The sequence below is a fragment of the Herpailurus yagouaroundi genome, unplaced genomic scaffold, assembly GCF_014898765.1.
Source record: "Herpailurus yagouaroundi ecotype Mexico unplaced genomic scaffold, PumYag 159, whole genome shotgun sequence".
NCBI lineage: Eukaryota > Metazoa > Chordata > Mammalia > Carnivora > Felidae > Herpailurus > Herpailurus yagouaroundi.
This window is the reverse complement of record NW_024412400.1, coordinates 1,754,822-1,776,500: the sequence shown is the minus strand read 5'-3', so window position 1 is coordinate 1,776,500 and position 21,679 is coordinate 1,754,822. Positions and strand designations below refer to the sequence as shown.

The 21,679-nt window shown below is 38.5% G+C and overlaps 1 protein-coding gene across 39 annotated transcripts in view; it reads right to left on the bottom strand.

Moving 5' to 3' along the window:
• The window catches only part of CLASP2 (cytoplasmic linker associated protein 2), a 167,625-nt gene that overhangs the window by 47,078 nt on the left and 98,868 nt on the right, over positions 1-21,679 (bottom strand). For 8 of the 39 annotated variants that reach the window (XM_040479621.1, XM_040479622.1, XM_040479624.1 and 5 more), the window contains 5 exons: positions 18,496-18,666; positions 17,944-18,051; positions 12,894-13,000; positions 9,567-9,811; positions 7,184-7,247 (listed from right to left, as the gene is read on the bottom strand). In XM_040479621.1, the coding sequence (XP_040335555.1) occupies positions 7,184-7,247; positions 9,567-9,811; positions 12,894-13,000; positions 17,944-18,051; positions 18,496-18,666 (695 nt within the window). Of the gene's footprint in view, positions 1-4,632; positions 4,636-7,183; positions 7,248-9,566; positions 9,812-11,201; positions 11,226-12,893; positions 13,001-13,972; positions 14,036-17,943; positions 18,052-18,495; positions 18,667-21,182; positions 21,210-21,679 lie in introns of all 39 variants that reach the window. The other 31 variants (XM_040479605.1, XM_040479613.1, XM_040479609.1 and 28 more) reach the window with 13 other exon arrangements.

Here is a 21,679-nt window from a genome sequence, read left to right as displayed (position 1 = left end):
GTAGACATGTTATCTACAGTACTCCACACAGAGAATTCTACTATTGTTTTTCAAAATACATCCTATCAGTGGTACTTACTAAGTGACAACATACACGCCTGTATCTATCTATCGATCTATCGATCGATCTATCTAAAATATATATTGGGAATGTCACATACAATTTCTTATGTGGCTGCCTTATCACAAAGAGTTCACTGCCAGATGTTGATATCCTCCCATGACCTTATCTAAAATTAAAGAAGAAAATGGAAAGTAGATATGCTAATATTAGGGTTAAAAATCTGATTTCAGAAAAGAAATCTGAGACCCACTGCTCCATAAACTGTTTTGTTTGCTTTTATGGAATGGCATTTATAGAATATTAGAAAGTATATATGGGGAGATTGGGACTAATTATTTTTTTAGTAATTGCAAAATTTGGGAATTACTTTTTTAAATAATTCAATGGAACAAACCTTCAGTGGAATCGATTTATAATTCCACGTATCTCACACCTGTAATTTACTAGAAAACGACTAGACCACTGGAGCTATTACAGTTGAGGTGGTCTTTTCTTAATCTCACTTATGTCTTAGGTGTGCCAGTCATCAAATACAGAACAGAAGAACATCATCAAATTAGATTAATTAGTAGATTAAGAAGCACATCTCCAAACAGAATGACAGTTTGCATAACTGCAAATAGCATTTCGTGGATTGCAAAGGGTCCAACACTGCATGAACTCTTCGGGAGAGAAAATAGAGAAAAAGGGTTAATTTCACAGTCATGCAGTAAAGTTAGGTTTCCAACAAATATTGAACCAACTTACTCTCTATTGAGAGTTCCAACACAGGGGACAGCATGCAAAAAGAAAAAAAGAAAAAAAAGAAAAACACACAAATTAGTCGCCATCAATGCAAAGTTCCTGTATGGAAGAAAAACACTTAGAAAATAAAAGTGACAAATGTTTTTCAAAGTTTTGTGATAAACTCAAAGTTGTTTTTAAAACAAGAGTTAAATGAATAGTATGAGAGAAGAGTATGTGATTTTTCCTGTGTTTCTCCCTCACCTCCTTGCAAAAGAAATTTAAAACCAAAAACCAGAAAACCAACTTCTTTTCCAGACCCTAATATCCTTGAGGCTCAACTTCTAGAAAGAATCTAAGACTAACAGCCACCTGCCCCCCGTTTCTGAAGAGTGCCAGCATTTACGTCCAAAGCACAGCATCTAGGGTTTCTCTTTTCCTCTTCAGAAGCAGTACGTTCATAAGTGACTTCTGTGAAGGTTTAAAACAACCACAGCTGTCTGGAAATAAAAAGGAACCGTTTATGCCACAACTTTAAATCTTGCCGAGGTAAGATGTCTGTTATGGTGTCCTGATCCTAGGACACCTCTGCTGCCTAGCACACTCTTTAAGAGACCAGATGTGACCTGGGCACTCAAGTGTGTCCATTTTAGTAGCCGCAGATTAAACTCCTACCCTAGCTATTCAAGACTCAAAGATAGGACCTCAAGAGGTAGGACTAGACGGACCGTAAAATGCCAATTCATGGCATCCACCTTGGTGAAGGTGGCTCTTTTCCAAGAGTTTCTTCAGAGACAAATGTCAGAACACGTAAGATAACTTCTAGCATCTGACGCTCCTTACGTTTGAGGGGAAAAAATGAGTCTAGAGCAGTCAAAATAAAAATCTTCCCTGATCTCCTTAATTTTCAAACTTATTTAGTCTTGAAAAACTTACATGAGTGCTTGGCTTTCTAAAGGCTTTACATATATTAACTCATTTAAATATCCTCACAATCTTACGAGGTACTACTGATTATTAGCTATTCGTTACTATTAAAACTTGATTTTACAGGTCAGGAAACTAAGGCACAGACTGCCAGTAAGTGCTGAGGCAGCATCTGCACCTAAGGATCCAGCTGTGCCATTCACACTTATCACCGTGTTGCGCGCTCTCTCTCTGGAAAAATATCAACAGGCTTTAAATCAGACATTTGTAGCTTCTGTTCTAAATTACTGTCATACATACATCATCACTTATTCCCAACTCTAGGTATCAGAAGTAAAAAAAAAAAAAAAAAAAAAGCGTAGCAAGTTACAGGCATATCAACTAACTTCAGCCTGCAAACTCTATTTGCCAATCCTGCCCAGCGTCTACCTCCACAGGATTCAGAGAGTGCTCTTTTCTGGCCCTTCTTTTCTGGGGTGTCTGCCTCATTTACCAGAGCTCACCTGATACTTTAGTTGGACTCGGGTGTTTACCGTGAAATATGTAAGAGGGGAGCATTCTGGGGGCTGGAGAAGGAGATCCTATATGAAGTGGACCGGGCTGCCCACAAACTGTTTCTCTAAGTATCTTGTTTCTGCTGAGGACAGCAGGTAGTCTCGATCGTGTTGGGCGTGAGAACACCTTTCGTTTATCATGGCAGCGGGGTGATACCCAGAAGGTGTGAACACAGGACTGAAGTATTGATCTCAACCTAAAAAGACATGGGAAAATGCACCTAACCAAGCTCATGGAATGAGATGTCTCCCGCACACTGTGGCCCATTCTGGGAGCAAGTCTTCAGAGAGTTTCTGCCCTGTGAGCTTTCAGGACAGTTGAGGTTATGGATAAGAGATTCCAGTTCAGAGTGGAGAGCTAACCCAGGCTTCAGGAACACAGAGAAATGTCCCCGATGGCATTTTTCAAGGCTGTGAAAAAAAGTGCATGGCTCCCTTTGGGGACATGGACGTAGTCCAGGCTGGGGTGAGAGTGAGGAAGGGACGACCGGCAAAACGATAGGCTTTGTTTGGGCGTTTTCTTGGGGACAACGAGCAGTCACCACAGGGTTTTACGCTGGTCGAAAAGATCTGTCTCCTGTGCAAAGGATGCGGTGTGGAGCAGGTGCAACAGGCAACAGACCACTCTGCCCCGAGTTAGCAGTGAGAACAGAGAGATGTTCAGGAGACTGAATGAGGAGTAAGTGGAGTTGCCAGAGAGATGCCCAAATCCTTCCCTGGAGCAATGAAGGAATGGTGATTTCACGAGATGAGATAAAGCAACGCAGGAGTTCTGAGGCTGAAGATGGCCACGAGGCAGGAGACTACGTGCAAGAGAAAATATGGGCTGGAAGTGCACATCTGTGAGTCACCAGGTTCCCGCCAGTGGTAACGTAAGCTTCAGAGAAGGTACAGAATTAAAGACACGAGCCTAGGGCCAGAATCTAAGCAACACCTATGCTCAGCAGAACGAGCAGAGAGAGAGGTGTTGTAAGACGAGGGGTACGAGAGAGTCCGGCTAGGACACAACAGGCACATCACAACAGACACATCATGCTCCTCAGAACGACAGAAAAGATACACTGAATAACTGACAGCAAAGTTAAAAGGCAAAAAGGAACGTCAACCAGCAAACTGGAATTTATGAGAAGTCCCCGGAAGCCGAGAGGATAAGACCATCTCAGCGAAAAATAGAATAATTACTAATGTGGCTAACGACAGCTTTAAGGTGACATCTCCTTCTATTTCAACCGGAGGAGAGGTAGAAAGCATGAGTTTATGTGTAGTTACAGTGGCTGGTCTGAAGGCAGGAAATGGAGTTTCTGCTCGATGGCTTCCGTTTTCTGGGTAAGCTAGGAAGCCAGGACACGTGCTTAGGGCATAAGATAGGTTGGGAGGTGAATGGGCTGCAGTTCTGAGGACAGAAAGTGTTCGACATGGTCTCCATGGAGAACAGAAGACAAAGAGGAGGATTCCAACACAGCACTGAGCACTAGACAAAAACCACAGATCAGTAGTGAGAATGGCAGGAATACACATAGCTGATTTCACTCAGGGGCCAGTACAGTGTTTCCCTTCAAGAATCCTAACCTCCAACCAGGTGTCACGAGCTCCACGAGCAGATAGGTTCTTGAACCTATGTTTCTATTACAGTGTCAATAACTTAAGAATTAAGCATAAAAAACAGGGATCAGCAAACTATGGTTTGCACAATGGTTTTTACAATTTTAAATGGTTAAAAAAACTTTTTTTTTTAAGGCAATTTCGTGGGGTGCCTGGGTGACTCAGCCGGTTAAGCGTCTGACTCTTGGTTTTGGCTCAGGTCATGATCTCACGGTTCACGGGACTGAGCCCTGCATTGAGCTCTGTGCCGACAGGGTGGAGCCTGCTTGGGATTCTCTTTCCCTCTCTCTGCCCCTCCCTGCTCACTTGTGCACTCTCTCTCTCTTCTCTTAAAATAAATAACTTAAAAAAAAGTAGGCCTTTAGTATTACATAAAAAGGCAGTTTTGTGACACATGAAAATTAAAATTTCAAGGTTCATAAAGTTTTGTTGCAACCCAGCCACATTCATTTGCTTACATACTGTCGAAAGATTCCTTTGTGCTATATAATGTCTGAGTTGAGCAGTGGTGACACAGATCAATGCGGATGCAGATATTTACCATCTTGCCCTTTACAGAGCAAAAAATGGTCAACTGATAAAGAACAAAACTGTATTTGGAACGGGGCACTTGAGTGGGTGGCTCAGTCAGTTGAGCGGCTGACTCTTGATTTGAGCTAAGGTCATGCTCACACGGTTGTGAGACTGAGCCCCACATTAGGCTCCAAGCTGAACATGAAGCCTGCTTAAGACTTTCTTGCTCTCGCTCTTGCTCTCTCTCACTCTCTCCCCTGCTCCCCTCCCTCCGTCCCTCTTCCCAGCTCATGCTTTCTCTCTAAAAAAAAACAAAAAGAAAACAAAACCAAAAAAAAGCTGTCTTTGGAAAGAAAAGCCACAACCATTGCCTGATCCTGAAGACGGGGCTGATGGTACTTTGTAAAATGGGGAGGGAGAAATCTGCTATTTTAATAATATCAGGATATAATGCAAAAGCTCAAATCAAACCCTGACATTTTAAACTCAGCACAGTATGGTGACATATCCAGTTTATTCTTTTTTTTTTTTTTTTTAATTGAGAGGCAATGTGAGCAGGAGGAGCAGAGAGAAAGGAGAGAGAGTGCCAAGAGGACTCCATGCCCAGGGCAGTGTGCAGCCTGATGTGGGGCTTGATCCCAAGACCACAGATCATGACCTGACTGAAATCAAGAGCTGGATGCTCAACCAACTGAGCCACCCAGGAGCCCCATCCAGTCTATTCTCAATGAATTCCATTACTGGCAGGGCCTCTGACAATCACCAAACAAAAGTCAAACAGAAACAAATGAATAAAAATCCTCCCATTAGTCTTCGCTGAACTAAAAAAAACCTAATCAAACACACCAGATGGATAAGAATTATATACTGTTATAAAACCTGATGAAGAAAACCCAAAAAGTCATCTTTCTCACAACTCTAGGGAGGACTGTAGCTGGTTCTCCGAGTCTACTAAGGAAAGCCAAACGTATGTGCTCGGTTCAGGTCCTTTACCAACATCAAACTCAATTTCCCTATTGATCTCTAACAGCCTCTTTTAAAAACCAGTTCTCTTTATTACTGTATAAATCCTAGCATCCAACTAAATTGTATTATTGCCCTAACGAAAAATAAAAAATTGTGACTTCGAGCAATAATCCAGCCCTGGTCCTATACCTTCCAATAGACAAGAATTTTACCACTTAATGAAGATGGTTTAAAATTCTGTTTTTAAAGGCTGTATAGATAATTATTAAAATATTATTTATAAAACAGGTCCATCCAGATCACAACTGTCTTGTCCTTTGGTTTATATTGCCAAGAAAATATTTCAACAACCAATTTGTTCAGGATTTATAGAACTTTTGCATTACAGGGAGTCCTACAGCTGTAATTAGTGGTAGGAATATAAGTATACAGTGGTACAGTTATCTACATGCCCAGCTTGAAAATTATAAACCGTATGTACGTATGCATGTATGTACGTACATACTTACTTATTTCTAATCTCTACAACCAATGTGAGGCTTGAACTCACATGAGGCCCTGATTCCAAGAGTCACCTGCTCTGTGAGTTGAGCCAGCCTGGTGCCCCTGAAAGTTGTAAACGTTAAAACAAACTGCTTGCCAACTGCTTTTTTAATCTTTGTTTTTAATGGAATCTTGTGTTCTTGGATAAGATAAATATATCTTCCGACAGAGGATAATCTTTGAAAATTGTTTTAAAGTAGAAGCAATTTATCACCTTCAGCTGGATTTTATTATGTACAAAATGGGATTTTGTTATCTTTAGCGTTCCAAGTAATGAAAATCTTGAAAATAGAAAAAAAATGAGAATGATATGCGCAACAATAACGTGAAGACAGTAAAAAAAAAAAAAAAAAAAAAAAAAAGCAAAATTCATTAATATTTTTCTTATAATTTCCCTTCCACATCTCCCTCTCACTTAGGTTAGAAATTCTCATGTAGACAACTGGTAACCTAAAAAAAGATACTTAAAGGTTCACCACTGTCAGACACATTACTGAAAACAGAATAAATATGTTTTATAACAGTACTATCCTGCAACGTAAACCAAAATTTCACAGTACACATGCAGATTATGCCTCAGTATTTAAAATTAAGTATGTTTAAAAACTTTTTTTTTTAGCAATCTCCACACCCAATATGGGGCTTGAACTCATGACCCCGAGATCAGGAGTCACATGTTCCTCTGACTGAGCCAGACAGGCACCCCTAAAGTTAAGTATGTTTTAATCAACATTAAAAATTAAACAATGTTCTGAAAATTTTTATGGACTACTTCAATAAATAAAATGCTTTTTTGACTGTTACTACCAAACCGTGGCCAACACCGTATTTTGTGCTTTTGTGTTATTTAATGGCAATTCTTTTCTACACAATTGCTCTTTTAAGAATATATTCACGTTAACATTGCAAAAGAAGAAAACAATAAGAAGCTCACAGAAACGTCTCTTTTTGACTTACCCCAATTTCTTTTTTTTATAAACAGTAAAAAGTTTCTAGTAATACAAATACATTCAGTTTGACCAATTCTGTGAGTTGTGCTTGTTACTATATCCCTCAATTTATATAGTCGTAAGACAGTTCCTCTTTGGAGAAGCTTAAAAGGTTGCCAGTGAACAATTTCTAAATTATGTATGACATCAAACAATTTCAATTGTGTTTGAAAAGATTATTACCATTTTGGAGCAATAATAAAACGAAAATGGCCTACAGTGCTTTGCTATCACTTTACTTTTTTTTACAGCACACAAATGACATCCCATAGGAGTAAATAATCTTAAATATTAAAACATACCTTGCCATGAGGATCAGCAAACATTCTTGTGAAAATTTCACATAATCTTTTCAGTTCAACTCGACTGTCAAAATAATAAAATAGCTAATTAATATCTTGCTATAGGAAGAATTCATTTAAAAGTAACTTTAGGGGTACCTGGGTGGCTCAGTCGGTTAAGCATCTGACTTCAGCTCAGGTCATGACCACATGGTTTCCAGTTTGAGCCACCAGGCTCTCTGCTGTCAGCACAGAGCCCGCTTCAGATCTTCTGTTTCCCCCTTCCTCTGCCCCACCCCTGCTTCTTCTCTCTCTCTCTCCCCCTCTCTAATAAAAAAAACAATGAAACCCAAAAACCAAAAAACAAAACTGTGGAGTAACCTTAGCTGTAATTAGCTTCTTACAAAAAGAAAGGCTAAAAAAAAAAACCAGTCCTCAAAATCATAAAGTTTGTGGGACTTACTAATCAGGAATGAACACAAATTTATCAAATGCAACAATAATCCTGTTGAAACCCACATTATCTTAAAAGTTGAAACTTATATTAAAAGAAATAGTTGTATTTCTTTAATGTAGCATGACAGGGGAAACTGTACAAATGACATTCCTAGCACACAAATTTTATCATTTTTATTTTTTAAAAACTTTTTATTTATTTTGAGAGAGCATGCATGTGAGCAGGAGAGAGGGCACATGTGTGATATGGGGCTTGATCTCATGAATGGTGAGATCATGACCAGAGCTGCAATCAAGAGCCAGATGCTTGACCAAATAAGCCACCCAGGAGCCCCTGAATTTTTCCTTTAATTTTTTTTATTTAAAAAAAATTTTTTTTAACATTTATTTATTACTGAGAGACAGAGAGACACAGAGCGTGAGCATGGGAGGGGCAGAGAGAGAGAGAGGGAGACACAGAATCGGAAGCAGGCTCCAGGCTCTGAGCTGTCAGCACAGAGCCCAACGTGGGCATGACCTGAGCCGAAGTCAGACGCTTAACTAGCTAAGCCCTCCAGGCGCCCCTGAATTTTCCCTTTAAATGCGAAGATGTTTTCTTAAATTTGGCCACCTGACAACTAAAATCTTTCTAAACTATGCCTACTCCCTCGCCACTGAAAATGATATACTGAACCTAATATTAACCTAATCTTGATGGGGCCAGGAACAATATCATGATGATTTATTGCAATGATTCATGAAGTGTGATATACACACATTAGAATATATTAGGTAGTACATAAACATCTATTTTAGATCAAATAGTTCTAATACTTCCTAAAGTAAACATACAACTAGTAAATCTAACCCTGATTTCAGGTATCAAGTCAGGAAGTAGCTCTCTAATTTTCCAGTACCCTCAAACTTATGAATTACCTGAAACTAGTTTTGTTTTTTTTTTTAAATGTTTACTTTTTATTTTTGGGAGAGAGAGTAAGCGGGGGACGGGGGGAGGGGCAAAGAAAGAGAGGGAGACACAGAATCTGAAACAGACTCCGGGCTCTGAGCTGTCAGTGCAGAGCCAGACATGGGGCTCAAACTCACAAACGGTGAGATCATGACCTGAGCCGAAGTTGGACGCTTAACCGAATGAGCCACCCAGATGCCCCTGAAGCTAGGTTCTTAAAGGGGTTGGCCAGAGAGGTTTAAAACATTACAAAGATAAAGACAATAAAGAATTCAGGGGGAAAAAAAGGAAGTAAAAGCCATTAGGAAAGGAAACCAAATCAAGTCAAACCAAACTAAAAACCAATATAAAGTTCTGTTGCATTTTTAAAATTTTATTATTTATTTATTTATTTATTTTTTAATGAAGTTTATTGTCAAATTGGTTTCCATACAACACCCAGTGCTCATCCCAAAAGGTGCCCTCCTCAGTACCCATCACCCACCCTCCCCCCCGGGCCACCCCCCCTCAACCCTCAGTTTGTTCTCAGTTTTTAAGAGTCTCTTATGCTTTGGCTCTCTCCTACTCTAACCTCTTTTTGTTTTTTTTCCTTCCCTTCCCCCATGGGTTTCTGTTAAGTTTCTCAGGATCCACATAAGAGTGAAAACATATGGTATCTGTCTTTCTCAGTATGGCTTATTAAGTTCTGTTGCATTTTAATACACTGGTCAACTTTTTTTTTTTTTTAAATAAACCAGTTTTAATTTTATGTACATTTCATTATTTTTAATTTTAAAAATAACTTTTTTCATTAACTTCTATTTGTGAATACAAAGTTTCCTTTTAAATAAAAATTTCTAGTTTAGATAATACAGATGGCCTTGGAGACTGGGAAAATATTTTGATAATCACCTTCTGAATTTAAAACAAGTCTGTTCCCATATGAATATCTTGAAAGTGTCCTGGGAACGAAGTTGAAAGTGCGAACCTGACAGGACAATTATTTTAAGATAATAAACTCACCTTAACGTTCTCTGATTTTTTAGCAAGTTTTGTAGCCCCAGGAGGCCTTCTTTCCTTTCTGACCAGTTGGAACTGGCACATCTATTGAGGACCTCGGCCACATCTTCCGTCTGCCTCATGTAGGTAGGAATACTGCCATTTCGAGAGCTATAGGAGCGTTCTGAACAAGCACTCGATGCATCGCTGTTGGCGTCATCATCTGAATGCATTCCGTAGGATTCGTATCTTCTTCGAGCAGGCTTTTTCTGTTACACATAAAGACTCTCATTAGCAGTAGCCAAAAGAATGTACTGGTATTTCACAATTTCTACTGACCACAAAAGGACTGTTTTTTTTTTTTTTAATCAGTACCAAGCATGCGTCTAAGCACTGTAATAATAAAGTTATTATCAATGTTGTATCAATCAATAACTGATTTTATTTTCAATATTTAGTTTTGCTTCAGAAAACAGGTTTTAGAAGTTAGTAGACAATGAAATAGTTTTTAATGATGGGATATAGTGGAAACAGAATAAGACTACACGAAAGTTCATGTATGTAAAGTGAGAAGTGCTCAACTTGTGGGTTTTTCCTTTTCATGGAAACCAAAGAACGACTAGTATATATTATAGATGAACAGAAATTACTGGGAATTTGAGTTGGTAAGAAGAGAACATTATTTTTTTTGAATATTACTTTTTTAAAGGATGAGAATGGGTCAGAAAAACACGTTTTCCTATATGAACTTCTACTTTTTCCTGTGTATCTTCTCTTTTCTCTAGTCTCCCTTTTACTTCGGCTACTGCTTCTCTTGTCACTCTTTCTTCCCTTGTACCCAACCCTCAAGTCTCCTAGAGAAGTAAAATACAGACATCATGAGAATGATGAGAACCTATTTTGCTTACTATTATTTTTAGGAGGCAAGCTCCTTGAGGGCCCTCCATGTTTTCCCCAACGTGTCTATACTGTCTATTTCAATAAATGCAAGAAAGTCCACTTAGATTCGATTTCTTTACATCTGAAGCTTACCGTTAAACATATGTAACTGCTAATTATACCTTGCATACTAAAAATGAAATGAGCAAATAGTTTATTTGAGATTTCCTTGGAAGAATTGGAGATACATCTTTATATAATCTGGTATTTGAATTTAGGCTAATGAACAGTGAAGACATTTCTATGAAACATGTTAATAAGCACAAGAATTTACAACAGTTCCAGATGGCTGTAAATTCTCCAAAGTCTAAACTCTTAAAAAAACAAACTTGAATTTAATTCAAAACAGTTTTATAAAGACATTTCCATCACTAAATGCCTCTTACTGATTTAGAGACACCAAGTTAATTTAGAATGTGATAATGTGCTATGTCCTGTGCTGGGCTCCAGGATCAGTCTTGTTACAGACATAAGTGTCAATGGTATCACCCCATCTGTATGGAGCAGTCAAGCTTAAAGGACAAGAACCCCCACAGGACATTCTATCCAACCAGTATCTCCCTATTAATAAGCATATATACAGAAAAGTGGGTGTATTAAAGGATCTTATTACTTCCACTTGAATATTTATTTTATAGAAGACTATCATCTGTTAAACTGATGAAGCAAAGGAAAAAAGTTATGGTATCATAAGATGTCAGAAAACAGCAATGTCTATACCTTAGTCCGTATGTCTCCTAAGAGCTGAGCGCAGTAAATTTTTAAAGAGAAAAATTGAAAATAATGAAGAACATTTTGCTAAACAGCACAATGAAGCAGGCATAAACAATGCCCATAATCAGAAACAGTAAGTTTTGTTTGTATACAGATACATAAAAACTGCTTAGTAGCAGAGTAGATCTTCAACCTTGGCAATATCCTTTAGTCCTAAGCTACGAGAATATTCCCATAACCAGTTTCCTAAAGAAACTAACATTTTCTTTCTAATTGGATCCTTTTGTCGTTTCCAAAGTTAACTTTGTTTCTATGATTTTCCCCAGGTCCAAATTAGGCTTAATCAAGTTTTTTTTCTAGAAGTTGATAGTTCTCACTGGAATATCTAAACTATGCAAATAATGGAAGTAGACCGAAGGAGATTATTGGGATTTAGCTTTTAGCCCTGGTGGCTAAATACCCCTTATATAATCCAAACACACCTTAGTATTAGAAGTAATAGTTCAAAAATAACCCATTCAATTCATAAAACTTATGTGAGCACAATTTAACTGGTACATCTTCCATCTAAAAAGAAACTAGAAAACATGATTTAAGGAATACGTTGATTAGGAATAGTAAATTTAAAGCACTTGACTGATCGTCAGAACAAGATGTGATCAATATATCCCATGCCCAAGAGAACAAAGTTCCTACCTAGTTGTATTATTTATAAAAAATTAAATAACGGAGGTAAAGGGGAAAATTCTGCACTTACAGACTGTTAGTGCAGAACTACACATGTGATTACATTTCCTATACTACAGCTACGATCAGCAGGTATTTTTTAAAAGTTTTTTCCAAATACATGTGGCATAAATTGTATTATAGCAACACTGGTTAAGATGTGATACACAGTTTTAAAAGGCACAACGTTTTTTTTTTTTTTTTTTTATTTCAGAGCAAAGATGAGGACTTTTATAAGTTATGATAAGTAACTGAGTAAATGCTTCTTAAATATAGATGGGATTAATAGAATTTGAAAGAGGAAGTGCAGACCGAATTGATGTGGGAGATTGGCAGAAACCAATTGTATTCACTGTTGCAAATGATACTCCCTTCATAATTTTAAGTGAGAAAAACAACGGTGATATATGGACAGCACTCTTCTGACAAACTATCATGGATCTGTAGATGATGTTTTTAAATCTCACTCCTTAACGTGTCAGGCATAACAAACCAGGAGGGTATCTTAATTATAATTTGTCTTCAAGTCGTGCTTCTCTCAGCTCAGAAAAATACAAGCAAGTAAGACTAAATAAAATCCTACCCCGAACTAAAACAATGCCTAAATACTCCAAACGTGAAGCAAGCCTTGAAATGTATGCCTGCAGTGCGCCCATTTATGTACTAAATCTGCCCTTACTCTTGGTGGACGACAGTGCCCCACAAACATCCTCATGTTAACAACATCAATATTCACATTATATTCCTGACACCCCATCAACTACTTCTGGCCCTCGCTTCAAATTCTGACCGAGTAACAGGGACCAAGAACTGATGACACAACTCTGCTTTTTCCATGGCCCACGTTTGATCTTCCTAGATTGAATCCACCAGCTTTTCCCCGTGACCTTCCCCACACTGGGGGACTGGCTTACCCACACGTGAGTTTCGTAATTGGAATATCTCTAATGAAAAGGAAATGGAGAAGAGTACCAAGGCATCTGCTACGGCCTCCTCCACGTCAGAGCCTGTGTTCAGGACTCGCATGGCACTGACAGAAGACGACAGTCGGCTCGATTGGCTCATCCCATACCCTGGACCTAATTCATCAGAAGGAGGAAAAGAGCTTTGAGAGAGTCATAAATGTAACAGCGTCACATTGGAAACTTCAAGATCCTTAAGGGGAGGGGAGGGGAAAAAAAAAAAAAAACCAATGGGGCAAAGCATTTTAAAAGCAATTCTGTATTTTCTGGGTACATTTGGTCTTTGGTCAAATAAAATGGTAAAGGCAATTAAATTACTGACAGTGTATGGAAAATAAATTTAAAGAACAGTAGCTATGATACATTTATGACCAGAAAATAGAAGAAAGCATGGGTGGCTAACTAAGGGCTTGTGAATCTACAGCCCTGGCAAATATTCCAGCTCTATCAGCCGGGCAGATCTCAGCCATGCAGGTGAGCCATGGAGGAGTCTAGAACACACGTCAAACCTCAAACCAGTGAAGATGAGGGAACTCAGTGAAGCTACACCAGTCTACAGGGAAAACCCGCCAACTGTTGTCTCCTCTCCGTCAGGAGAGGGTTTCGTTCTACAGCTAAGATATGCCATTCGACATCTGTTAAGCACCTAGCGTGTGCCCGACACTCTGAGGTATGTAAAGACAAACCAGAGATGGATTCTCCCCCTCAACTACTTTCTGAGCATCATTTACAATTAAAACACTTCATCCACCATTTTGGTTTTTTTTTTTTCCAAAACATGTACAGAGATGAAGTACATAACTGAGAACAGAAAACAACTCCATGTTCAAAAATGACGTAACTTAGATTACATACACACAAAAAGGCTATCTGTCAGTGAGAAAAATGCTCAAATAAGGTTGTGGGAAGGGAAAAAGTTACTTGGGGGAAAATTAAAAAAAATACACAGATGATTTATTATCTGACAAATCAAATTTAAACAAAAACAAAGAGATTTAAAAACACGAATATACCATTCAATGGAAACTGAAAAGGACAAAAATCTGAGATGAATGCACAGATGATAGTGAAAATGTACTCATCCTTCACCTGAGGCCCCATACACATCGGGGGCGTAGAGGGCACCAGTAGATCTGGAATGGTGTCTGGAGGCTGGAATAACAGGACCATACAAACCTCATCTATTACCACAGAAACAAGGAATAGTGGCAGCACTATAGTCAGGCAAGGAGACTTAGTCAACACTGGTATTACTAGTAACAGGTAAGGATCAGAATACTGCCAAGCAAGGCAATTGAACATCAGCACCGTTAACATTATCCTCGACACACAGAAGATCTTACACCTAAGGGGACAGACACAAGCCCACAGGAGACAAAAAAAAAGCAAGTATTCAAATGGAAGGAAATGTCGAAAGTACAAGCATGAGACAAAAAAATGAACACCGTAGTTTAAAAAAAAAAAAAACCACCATGGTAACTAGTAACCAATAATACACCTAAATCCTTTGGTCCCAAACCCAATGAGGCAGGTATTACTGTTCCATTTCATAGATGGGCAAATTGAAGCAGACAGGGACGTTAATTAACGTGATCAAAGCCACACTACGAGTAAGTGATACACCTCGGTATCTGTACTCTTTCAAGGCCTTTGCTCTCGAACGGTACATGTACCGTCTTCACATCGTTCAAAAGATAACATACCTCACTTACGTTAATCAAACATTTTCCATAATGGTTCACAGAATACAAGTTCTGCATTCGGTAAAAGATTTAAATATCAAAGACATGTGAACGTAAAAAAAGGATATCAATAATACAATCAAAAGACCTACAAAAGGTCTCCCTATATTTATGTCATGTTTCTCTACGTCTAATTTTAGCATATTTTAAGTTTCATACATTAAAACCCCGATTTTCACAATACCATAAAGTCCATCTTCTTCCTACATAAATATTATTCATTTTAATATTTAATGAAATAGATTACTCATAGTTAGAAAGTTACTCTTCTTCAGATATATATATATATTTTATTAAAAAAATTTTTTTTAATGTTTATTTATGTTTGAGAAAGAGACAGAGTGTGAGTGGGGGAGGGGCAGAGAGTGGGAGACACAGAATCCGAAGCAGGCTCCAGGCTCTAGGCTCTGAGCTGTCAGCACGGAGCCCGATGCAGGGCTTGAACCCTTGAACTGAGAGATCATGACCTGAGCCGAAGTCGGACGCTTAACCAACTGAGCCACCCAGGTGCCCCTCTTCAGATATATTAATTAGAGCAGTTAAACTACTTTTTTAAAAAAAGTTTATTTACTATTTTGAGAGACAGAAAGTGAGCAGGGAAGGGGCAGAGAGAAAGGGAGAGAGGGAGAATCCCAAGCAGTGGGATTAGTCCCCAACGTGGGGACTAAACTGACAAACTGTGAGATCATGACCTGAACCGAAATCAAGAGTCGGATGCTCAACCAACTGAGCCACCCAGGTGCCCCCAAAACACTTTATTACATGAATCACTCTTTTCTTTGCCACTGGACCTTAATGAATGCAAAAATGATCAAAAGGATTCAGACAAAGGATTAAACAGAATGCTGTTCAAAATGTTTAATCAGACTCTAAAAGGTCACTGCTGTTGTTAATAAAACATAATACATAGTTTTAATTCTACCTGAAACAATTTTTAAAATGGTGACGGTTGAGTCAATATGAACATGCCCAATGGATGAAAATTTGTGAAAAATTTTATGGTATCAATGGTGGCTGAAGGTAAGAGGTAAGTGGCACCACTCACATTCTTGTAGGAACATAGGCCTATTTTTTGAAACTTGGCTCCAGAAGTAAATGGAAACTAGGGTACAAGTTCCAGAGAAGTTCAGCTTTGCTCAGCTCTGATTTATTTCTGATGCTTTAGAGCCCTTACAGCGGCTCTGTGCCACAGCTGAATGCATAGCAAACTACGGGGCTCACTTGCTGAATGGCGACATTCAAGTCGGAGGTGAAAAAAGAGATTCACCGGGTAAACCCAGTAAGCACGGCAGAATGCAGGCAGACACCACAGACAACGGGGATGGGAAGGCTAACCTGATCTCCGAGGCGGCTACTCCTCACCCGTCTTATAAGAGGGCGAATCTGCTACGTTTACGAAGCAGCATCCAGATGTAAATAAAAGGGCTACAAAAATCAATTCTCCTAAAACTACAGGATTAAAAGATCTAATCTTCTTTAACGCAAATAGAATGTTTCATTAGAATCAGGAAAACAGCTTCCTTAAGTTGTCAAATGGAGGCTTTGAGATGAATCTAGAAAATTAATGGCTAGCTACCATTTCTCTTTAAAAAGACCTAGTAGCAAGGCTTATTTTTTTAAGTGATTCATGGTTGGTTATAAATTTCCTCTCATGTCTGACTACTGCACAGGTTTAAAAGGTACAGAAACAGATTTCGTTTTCTTCTTGATATCTCATGTTTTCTAATAATTCTGCAGTACGGCATTATGCAAAGACAGGTGTTACCCCATTAAAAACATCTAAGATCTCTGCCACAGAAGTACAAGGGAACTACTTCGAGGCAAGCAGTCAGAGCTTGGTCAGATGACCAAGTGCCTACTGTGTGCCAAGCACTGTTGCCTATGTTCTCTCATTTACAGCTTCTTCAAAACAATCCTAACAAGTGCATGCTATTCATGTCCTACTTTTACAGATGGGGAAACTCAGGTACAGAAGTTACAGAGCCCAGGCCGTCTGACCCTAGAGCACAGGCTCTTAAACCATCACACGCCCACTCACTTTCTTCAACTCTTCAAGATGGCATGCTTACTTTATACAAACGTAGGATTTATTTCATTTTTAAACATATATGCATGAACATATACCGTGTACATCTATACGCATGCATGTGTGCATATACACATACATAGTCTGCATATGAACTAAAAATACCGTATATGACTATTGCATATGAGTTAAAAACATCTCTGGCAAAGCACTGGAAGGGAACTCTTCACCCGGAACTAGAACACACACATCAAAGGCCGAGGATGGCTCTATCTGTGTCCCCAGCGCAACGGGGTTTTCTAGGTTGGTACACGACAGTCCAGTGACTTATTTGAACCAAATGGCCCAGAGAACAAGACTTTAACCTCTGGATGTTCTACACTAACATGTCTATTGAAGGAAATAATAATTCCACTTGGCAGAACTGCACCATGTGCAGAACTATGTTCTACTTAAAAGTCACAAAATCTGAAGAGCAAATCTCTAAGCATTACAGTAATCTCTATTTTGTGGAATTAAAAGAAAAAATCTGAAATGGCTTTAGGTATGTATATAGAAACCAACTACTAGTTAAAAAGCTGAAAGACCATGCAGAAACTCTAAAACATTTCAATGTAAAGAATTCTGCCTCTCTGATTATTCTCAAAAATTCTAAGTTTAAAAAATCACTTACTATTTTTATAGCTGAGGTAAATATACTATTATAGGGAAGGATATAGTATAATCTCTATAATCAGGAACACAGAGGTTTTACAGCAGCGACACAACACAAGCTAATATATGGGGAACAACGATTAACCTGTATAATACTATTTTATATACTAACCATTTTAGTAAGTAGTTCATATGGTATTTTGCAGCACTCTTTCTGGTAAATATCTAAGGTGAAATGTTAGTATTTCTGCTGAAAAAACCAACAGCATTTATCTTATCAAATGAAATGGTCCATACTTCACATGAGTAAATATTGAGCTATTACCTTTAAATTTTATAGGTTTATTTCTTAAGATAAATCTTGAACTCCACATCCTGTAGTCCAAATCTATGTGCTATTTACTTGATTACGGAGACAATCTGTTTATACAAGGTCTAGCCTACTCATTTCAACAAGTAAATGTCAAAGGAATTGCCAAACCTGTAATTTCCTTACGACTCTTTCTTCTGTCAGGGCAGAAAAGAGAGGCAAAGAAAGACACAGTCGATGAAGAAAGCTAAGCCCTAAGTACACGGAAGTTATCTGATGGCGATCAACAGGGCCAAGAAACGCACCCGACACCTGCGCAGGTACCTACCGAGGGGCTGAAAAGAACGAACAGGACTTGTGTCCCGGCTGCTCTCCCGACTGGCTTCCCGGCTGCACCCTTGACTCACACTTGGTCGAGGAATACGACTGCTTCGGGCTGGTACAAAGAAACAGCCGCAGAGAAAGGGAGGAAACAAAAGACAGAGTTTGCATTTTTGATATGTTCATTTTAGTTTTCTTTCTCAAAAACTGACTAATAGGTTAAGTTGTACTAAGGCTGAGAAGAAACTACTCTTGGTAAGGTATTACCAGGAATACGATACAGGTAAATTTGAATACAGTCCTCCAGTTTGTATGAGATTAGAAGGGTAAAATAGTATTTTGCAAACATAAGTAGGCTGCAAATAAAAAGCTTTAAAATACACTTTAAAATTATACTTTCAAGGTAAAATACCTAATTCAATTTACAACCTGTATTTAAATTCTCCCTGAACTCTCAGTTGTTTTCTTCTAGCTTCTAAGCACCCAGCTGAAGTCTTCACTGTTACCCAAGCCTGGAACACAAAAGAAGAGGCCCCAAGTCTCACAAAGAAGACCTTACCCACGGACAGCCTAGACGGACTAGCCTCTCTGCTACACCCCTGGCTCCGTGGGATCTTGCTTCTCTTTGGCGCCGAGGCGGAATTGACCAAGACTCTCTGAACACCAGAGCTCACAGTGGAGAGGGCTGTTGTGCTCAGAACTCTTCCTGGAGACCCGGACCGGCTGCCAGCTGAACACCAAACACACGTGCAAGTGTTATGACATGAATTCTAAGAGAACTTGTTGAAAGGACAAAAATTCAAGAAATACACCTGAGGAGACTGGGATAGTATGGCAAGTTCTAAGTTCAAAGGAAATGGACTGAGGAAGACATGTGCATAGAATCATAACCTGGAAAAAAAGGTATGCTGTATATACTAGGACTGAAGAGTGAATCATATAAAATATATTTTCAGTTTTGGGGGGTATAAGATGTTATGTTTAATAAGGGCAACACTAACAATAGTATGTTTGTTTCAGAACACAAATAGTATAAAGGATTTCCAAAAAAAAAAATAACTTATCTGACAATACATCTCATGTGGCTGAGGCTATATATTAAAACTATGTATTTATAAGGAACGAAATTAGTCATTACGTTATTTCTATTTTTTTTGTTATATAATAAACATTTGCTTCCTGTGAAACAGCTGGCCTTTCTGAGATGCTTCTGAATGGGTATAACAAAATTATTTTGTTACTATGTATACTTTTAATTTTTACAAAATTAAATTTTAAAGGTTTATAAAATTGGGCCGGCTAAAAAAGAAACTTGCTTTTTGCCTTCAAACCGCAAAGGGATCTTGGGTGGAGATGCAGAAGTACCGAGAGTAAAAGAGAACTAACAGCAAATGTCAGAGAAGTCCGACCCCTTCCCAACTAGGGATTCTCAGTCTTGGAAGGCAGAGGATACGTGGGCCGGGGAAAAGAGAGAGGGCGCTGGACAAAATCTCAGAGACTGGGGCAAGGGTTAAGAGATGGGCTCCTCGGCAATCAAAACATTTTACGTCTGCGCTGAACGGGAAAACAAACTAGGTCAACCCAAGATGTAAGTTAACTCTACATTCTGAATGGTAGCGTTATAAAAAAGGTGAACTTGCACTTAAACAAATGAAAGCAACTTTTCCCCTTTGTTGGGCATCGCTTCTCTTCACCAACAGGGCAGTCACTGCTCACCTTGATAATCTTATTTCATTTCCACAGAGCAAAACCCAAAGACTCAAGTGCCAATGTGGTCAAGCAGGAGATGTTTATGAGGGAGGAGCACTGAGTGTGAGGCAGGGAGTGGTGACTTTTCAGCTCCAGCCAGCTGTGTCTTGAGGCAATACTAGCCAGGTTTTAGGGTTTTGTAAAAAAAATGAAAACTCTGAAAGTTCCTCATTTTTATCATGGTGTGTAGACCAAACAACACATGAATGGAGGCCGGCTGGATATTGTCCATGGGCTGCTGATCTGTGACCTTCACTGTAGTGTTCTTGGCATGGTCTTGCTGAATACGATTTAAATTCATGCTTAATTCACAAACTTTATCAGCACACAAATTTTAAATTATCCTCCACTGGTTATAGCAATACTGTATAAAAGCAGTGTTTCCAATGAAATTAACAATTTATTTGAATAGAAGTAATTCTAAGTTATTACAGGGAAATTATTCAACTCTACTTTAAAACGATGGCTCATTTGAATTGTCTCTTGGTGTTTCAGGTGAAGAATCTTCAAAGTAGGTTTTTTTCAGTTATAACCTTAAGGATACCCACAAGGCACCTATTTTCTCCATGCAGTATCTAAACTAAACATACACACCAAAACATCCAAACACCCAACATGCCACAAACTCACAATGCAAGATAAGCCAATGGAATATTTTATGGGAACACTTGCAACGATATAAAAAGTATAAATAATGAGCTGAATGAACACATACAATATGATATTCTGTTAAAACTGATATAAATTTTAAGGGGTGAAGGTGTTGGTAGGAGACCGGAGAATTTCTTGAAACGTGTGGGTCTATTCAGCAGAGAGGAAACATGCACGACTGAAGGACAGTAATCACTCCACCGGTTCTGGATTAACTGTATTTATCAAAATTATGCAACCTCACCCTCTATTTAAACTCATTTATACCCTCTCCTAGAAAATAAAATCAGCAGTGTTTATTTTGCTTTCATCATTAGCCTCTCTTCTCCACTAAATCCAGACCTCAACCAACAGTGTGATAATTCCAATGCCTAGGACTCGTTCTGGAGTTATTTATACTTAGGAGATAACACCAAGGCTCATTCCCCAGCCAAGAACTGCCAAGGCTAATTGCTTCTTCTAAGAAAACCACTGAGTTGATGAAAAAGGGCATGCTACTGGAAAGTACTCTAATTTGCAAAACCTGACGGTGGGTATCTAATTTTTCTCACACTACCTAAAATTCTCAAACTACCATTTTAGAACTTTTTACAAGGTATTTTCAAGGCATTACTAAAGCTCCTTTGCTTTTGAATGTCAAAAGCTGCGGGATCCACTTGGATATTTTCAACAACTCAAGGTTTTAGTGATAAAGACAGGCCAAAGATAACTGGCAATTTTTGCCCCAATATGGTTGCACCACGATGGAATATGATGTTGAGAATTTCTGCTGAATAGAACCCATTCTCGATAATGAAAACAGGTGATCAAACAACAGATGCACACATAAAGTCTATAGATTCTTACCACCAATGGTATTAGCAGATTGTGATCCTGAACAAGTGTAAAGGCAGAATTAGGGTAAGGATTATAATCCATGAAGAGGGAAGGAGCAGATTTAAAATGAGTGGCAGATGAAAATAAAGCTTTAGTCAGTTCTCATAAAATAAAAAAGCCCTGAAGCAAAAAAAGCAAACTTCAAAAGAAAACTCCCTAAACCATAGACGTCTGTAACAAAAGCAGTACATTGAGTAGCTTTTACAGCTGAAATCAGACACTCATGTACAAAGCAGATGAAATGAAGTGCAAAAATAAATGTAAGTTCTTCAGCTTTCCTTCTGCTAAAGGCCTATAATCTCAATAATTAAATGTTTAACTTTTTATTATTTAAACATTTAATTTGAAACTACAGGTAAAGAAGAACTACAGCATCTTAGAGCTGAAGAAAGCATACATGAAAAAGCTACGTTTTTTTTCTTTCAGATGCACAGGAGGAAACCCCAAAAACAAACGGCAGGGGCTTG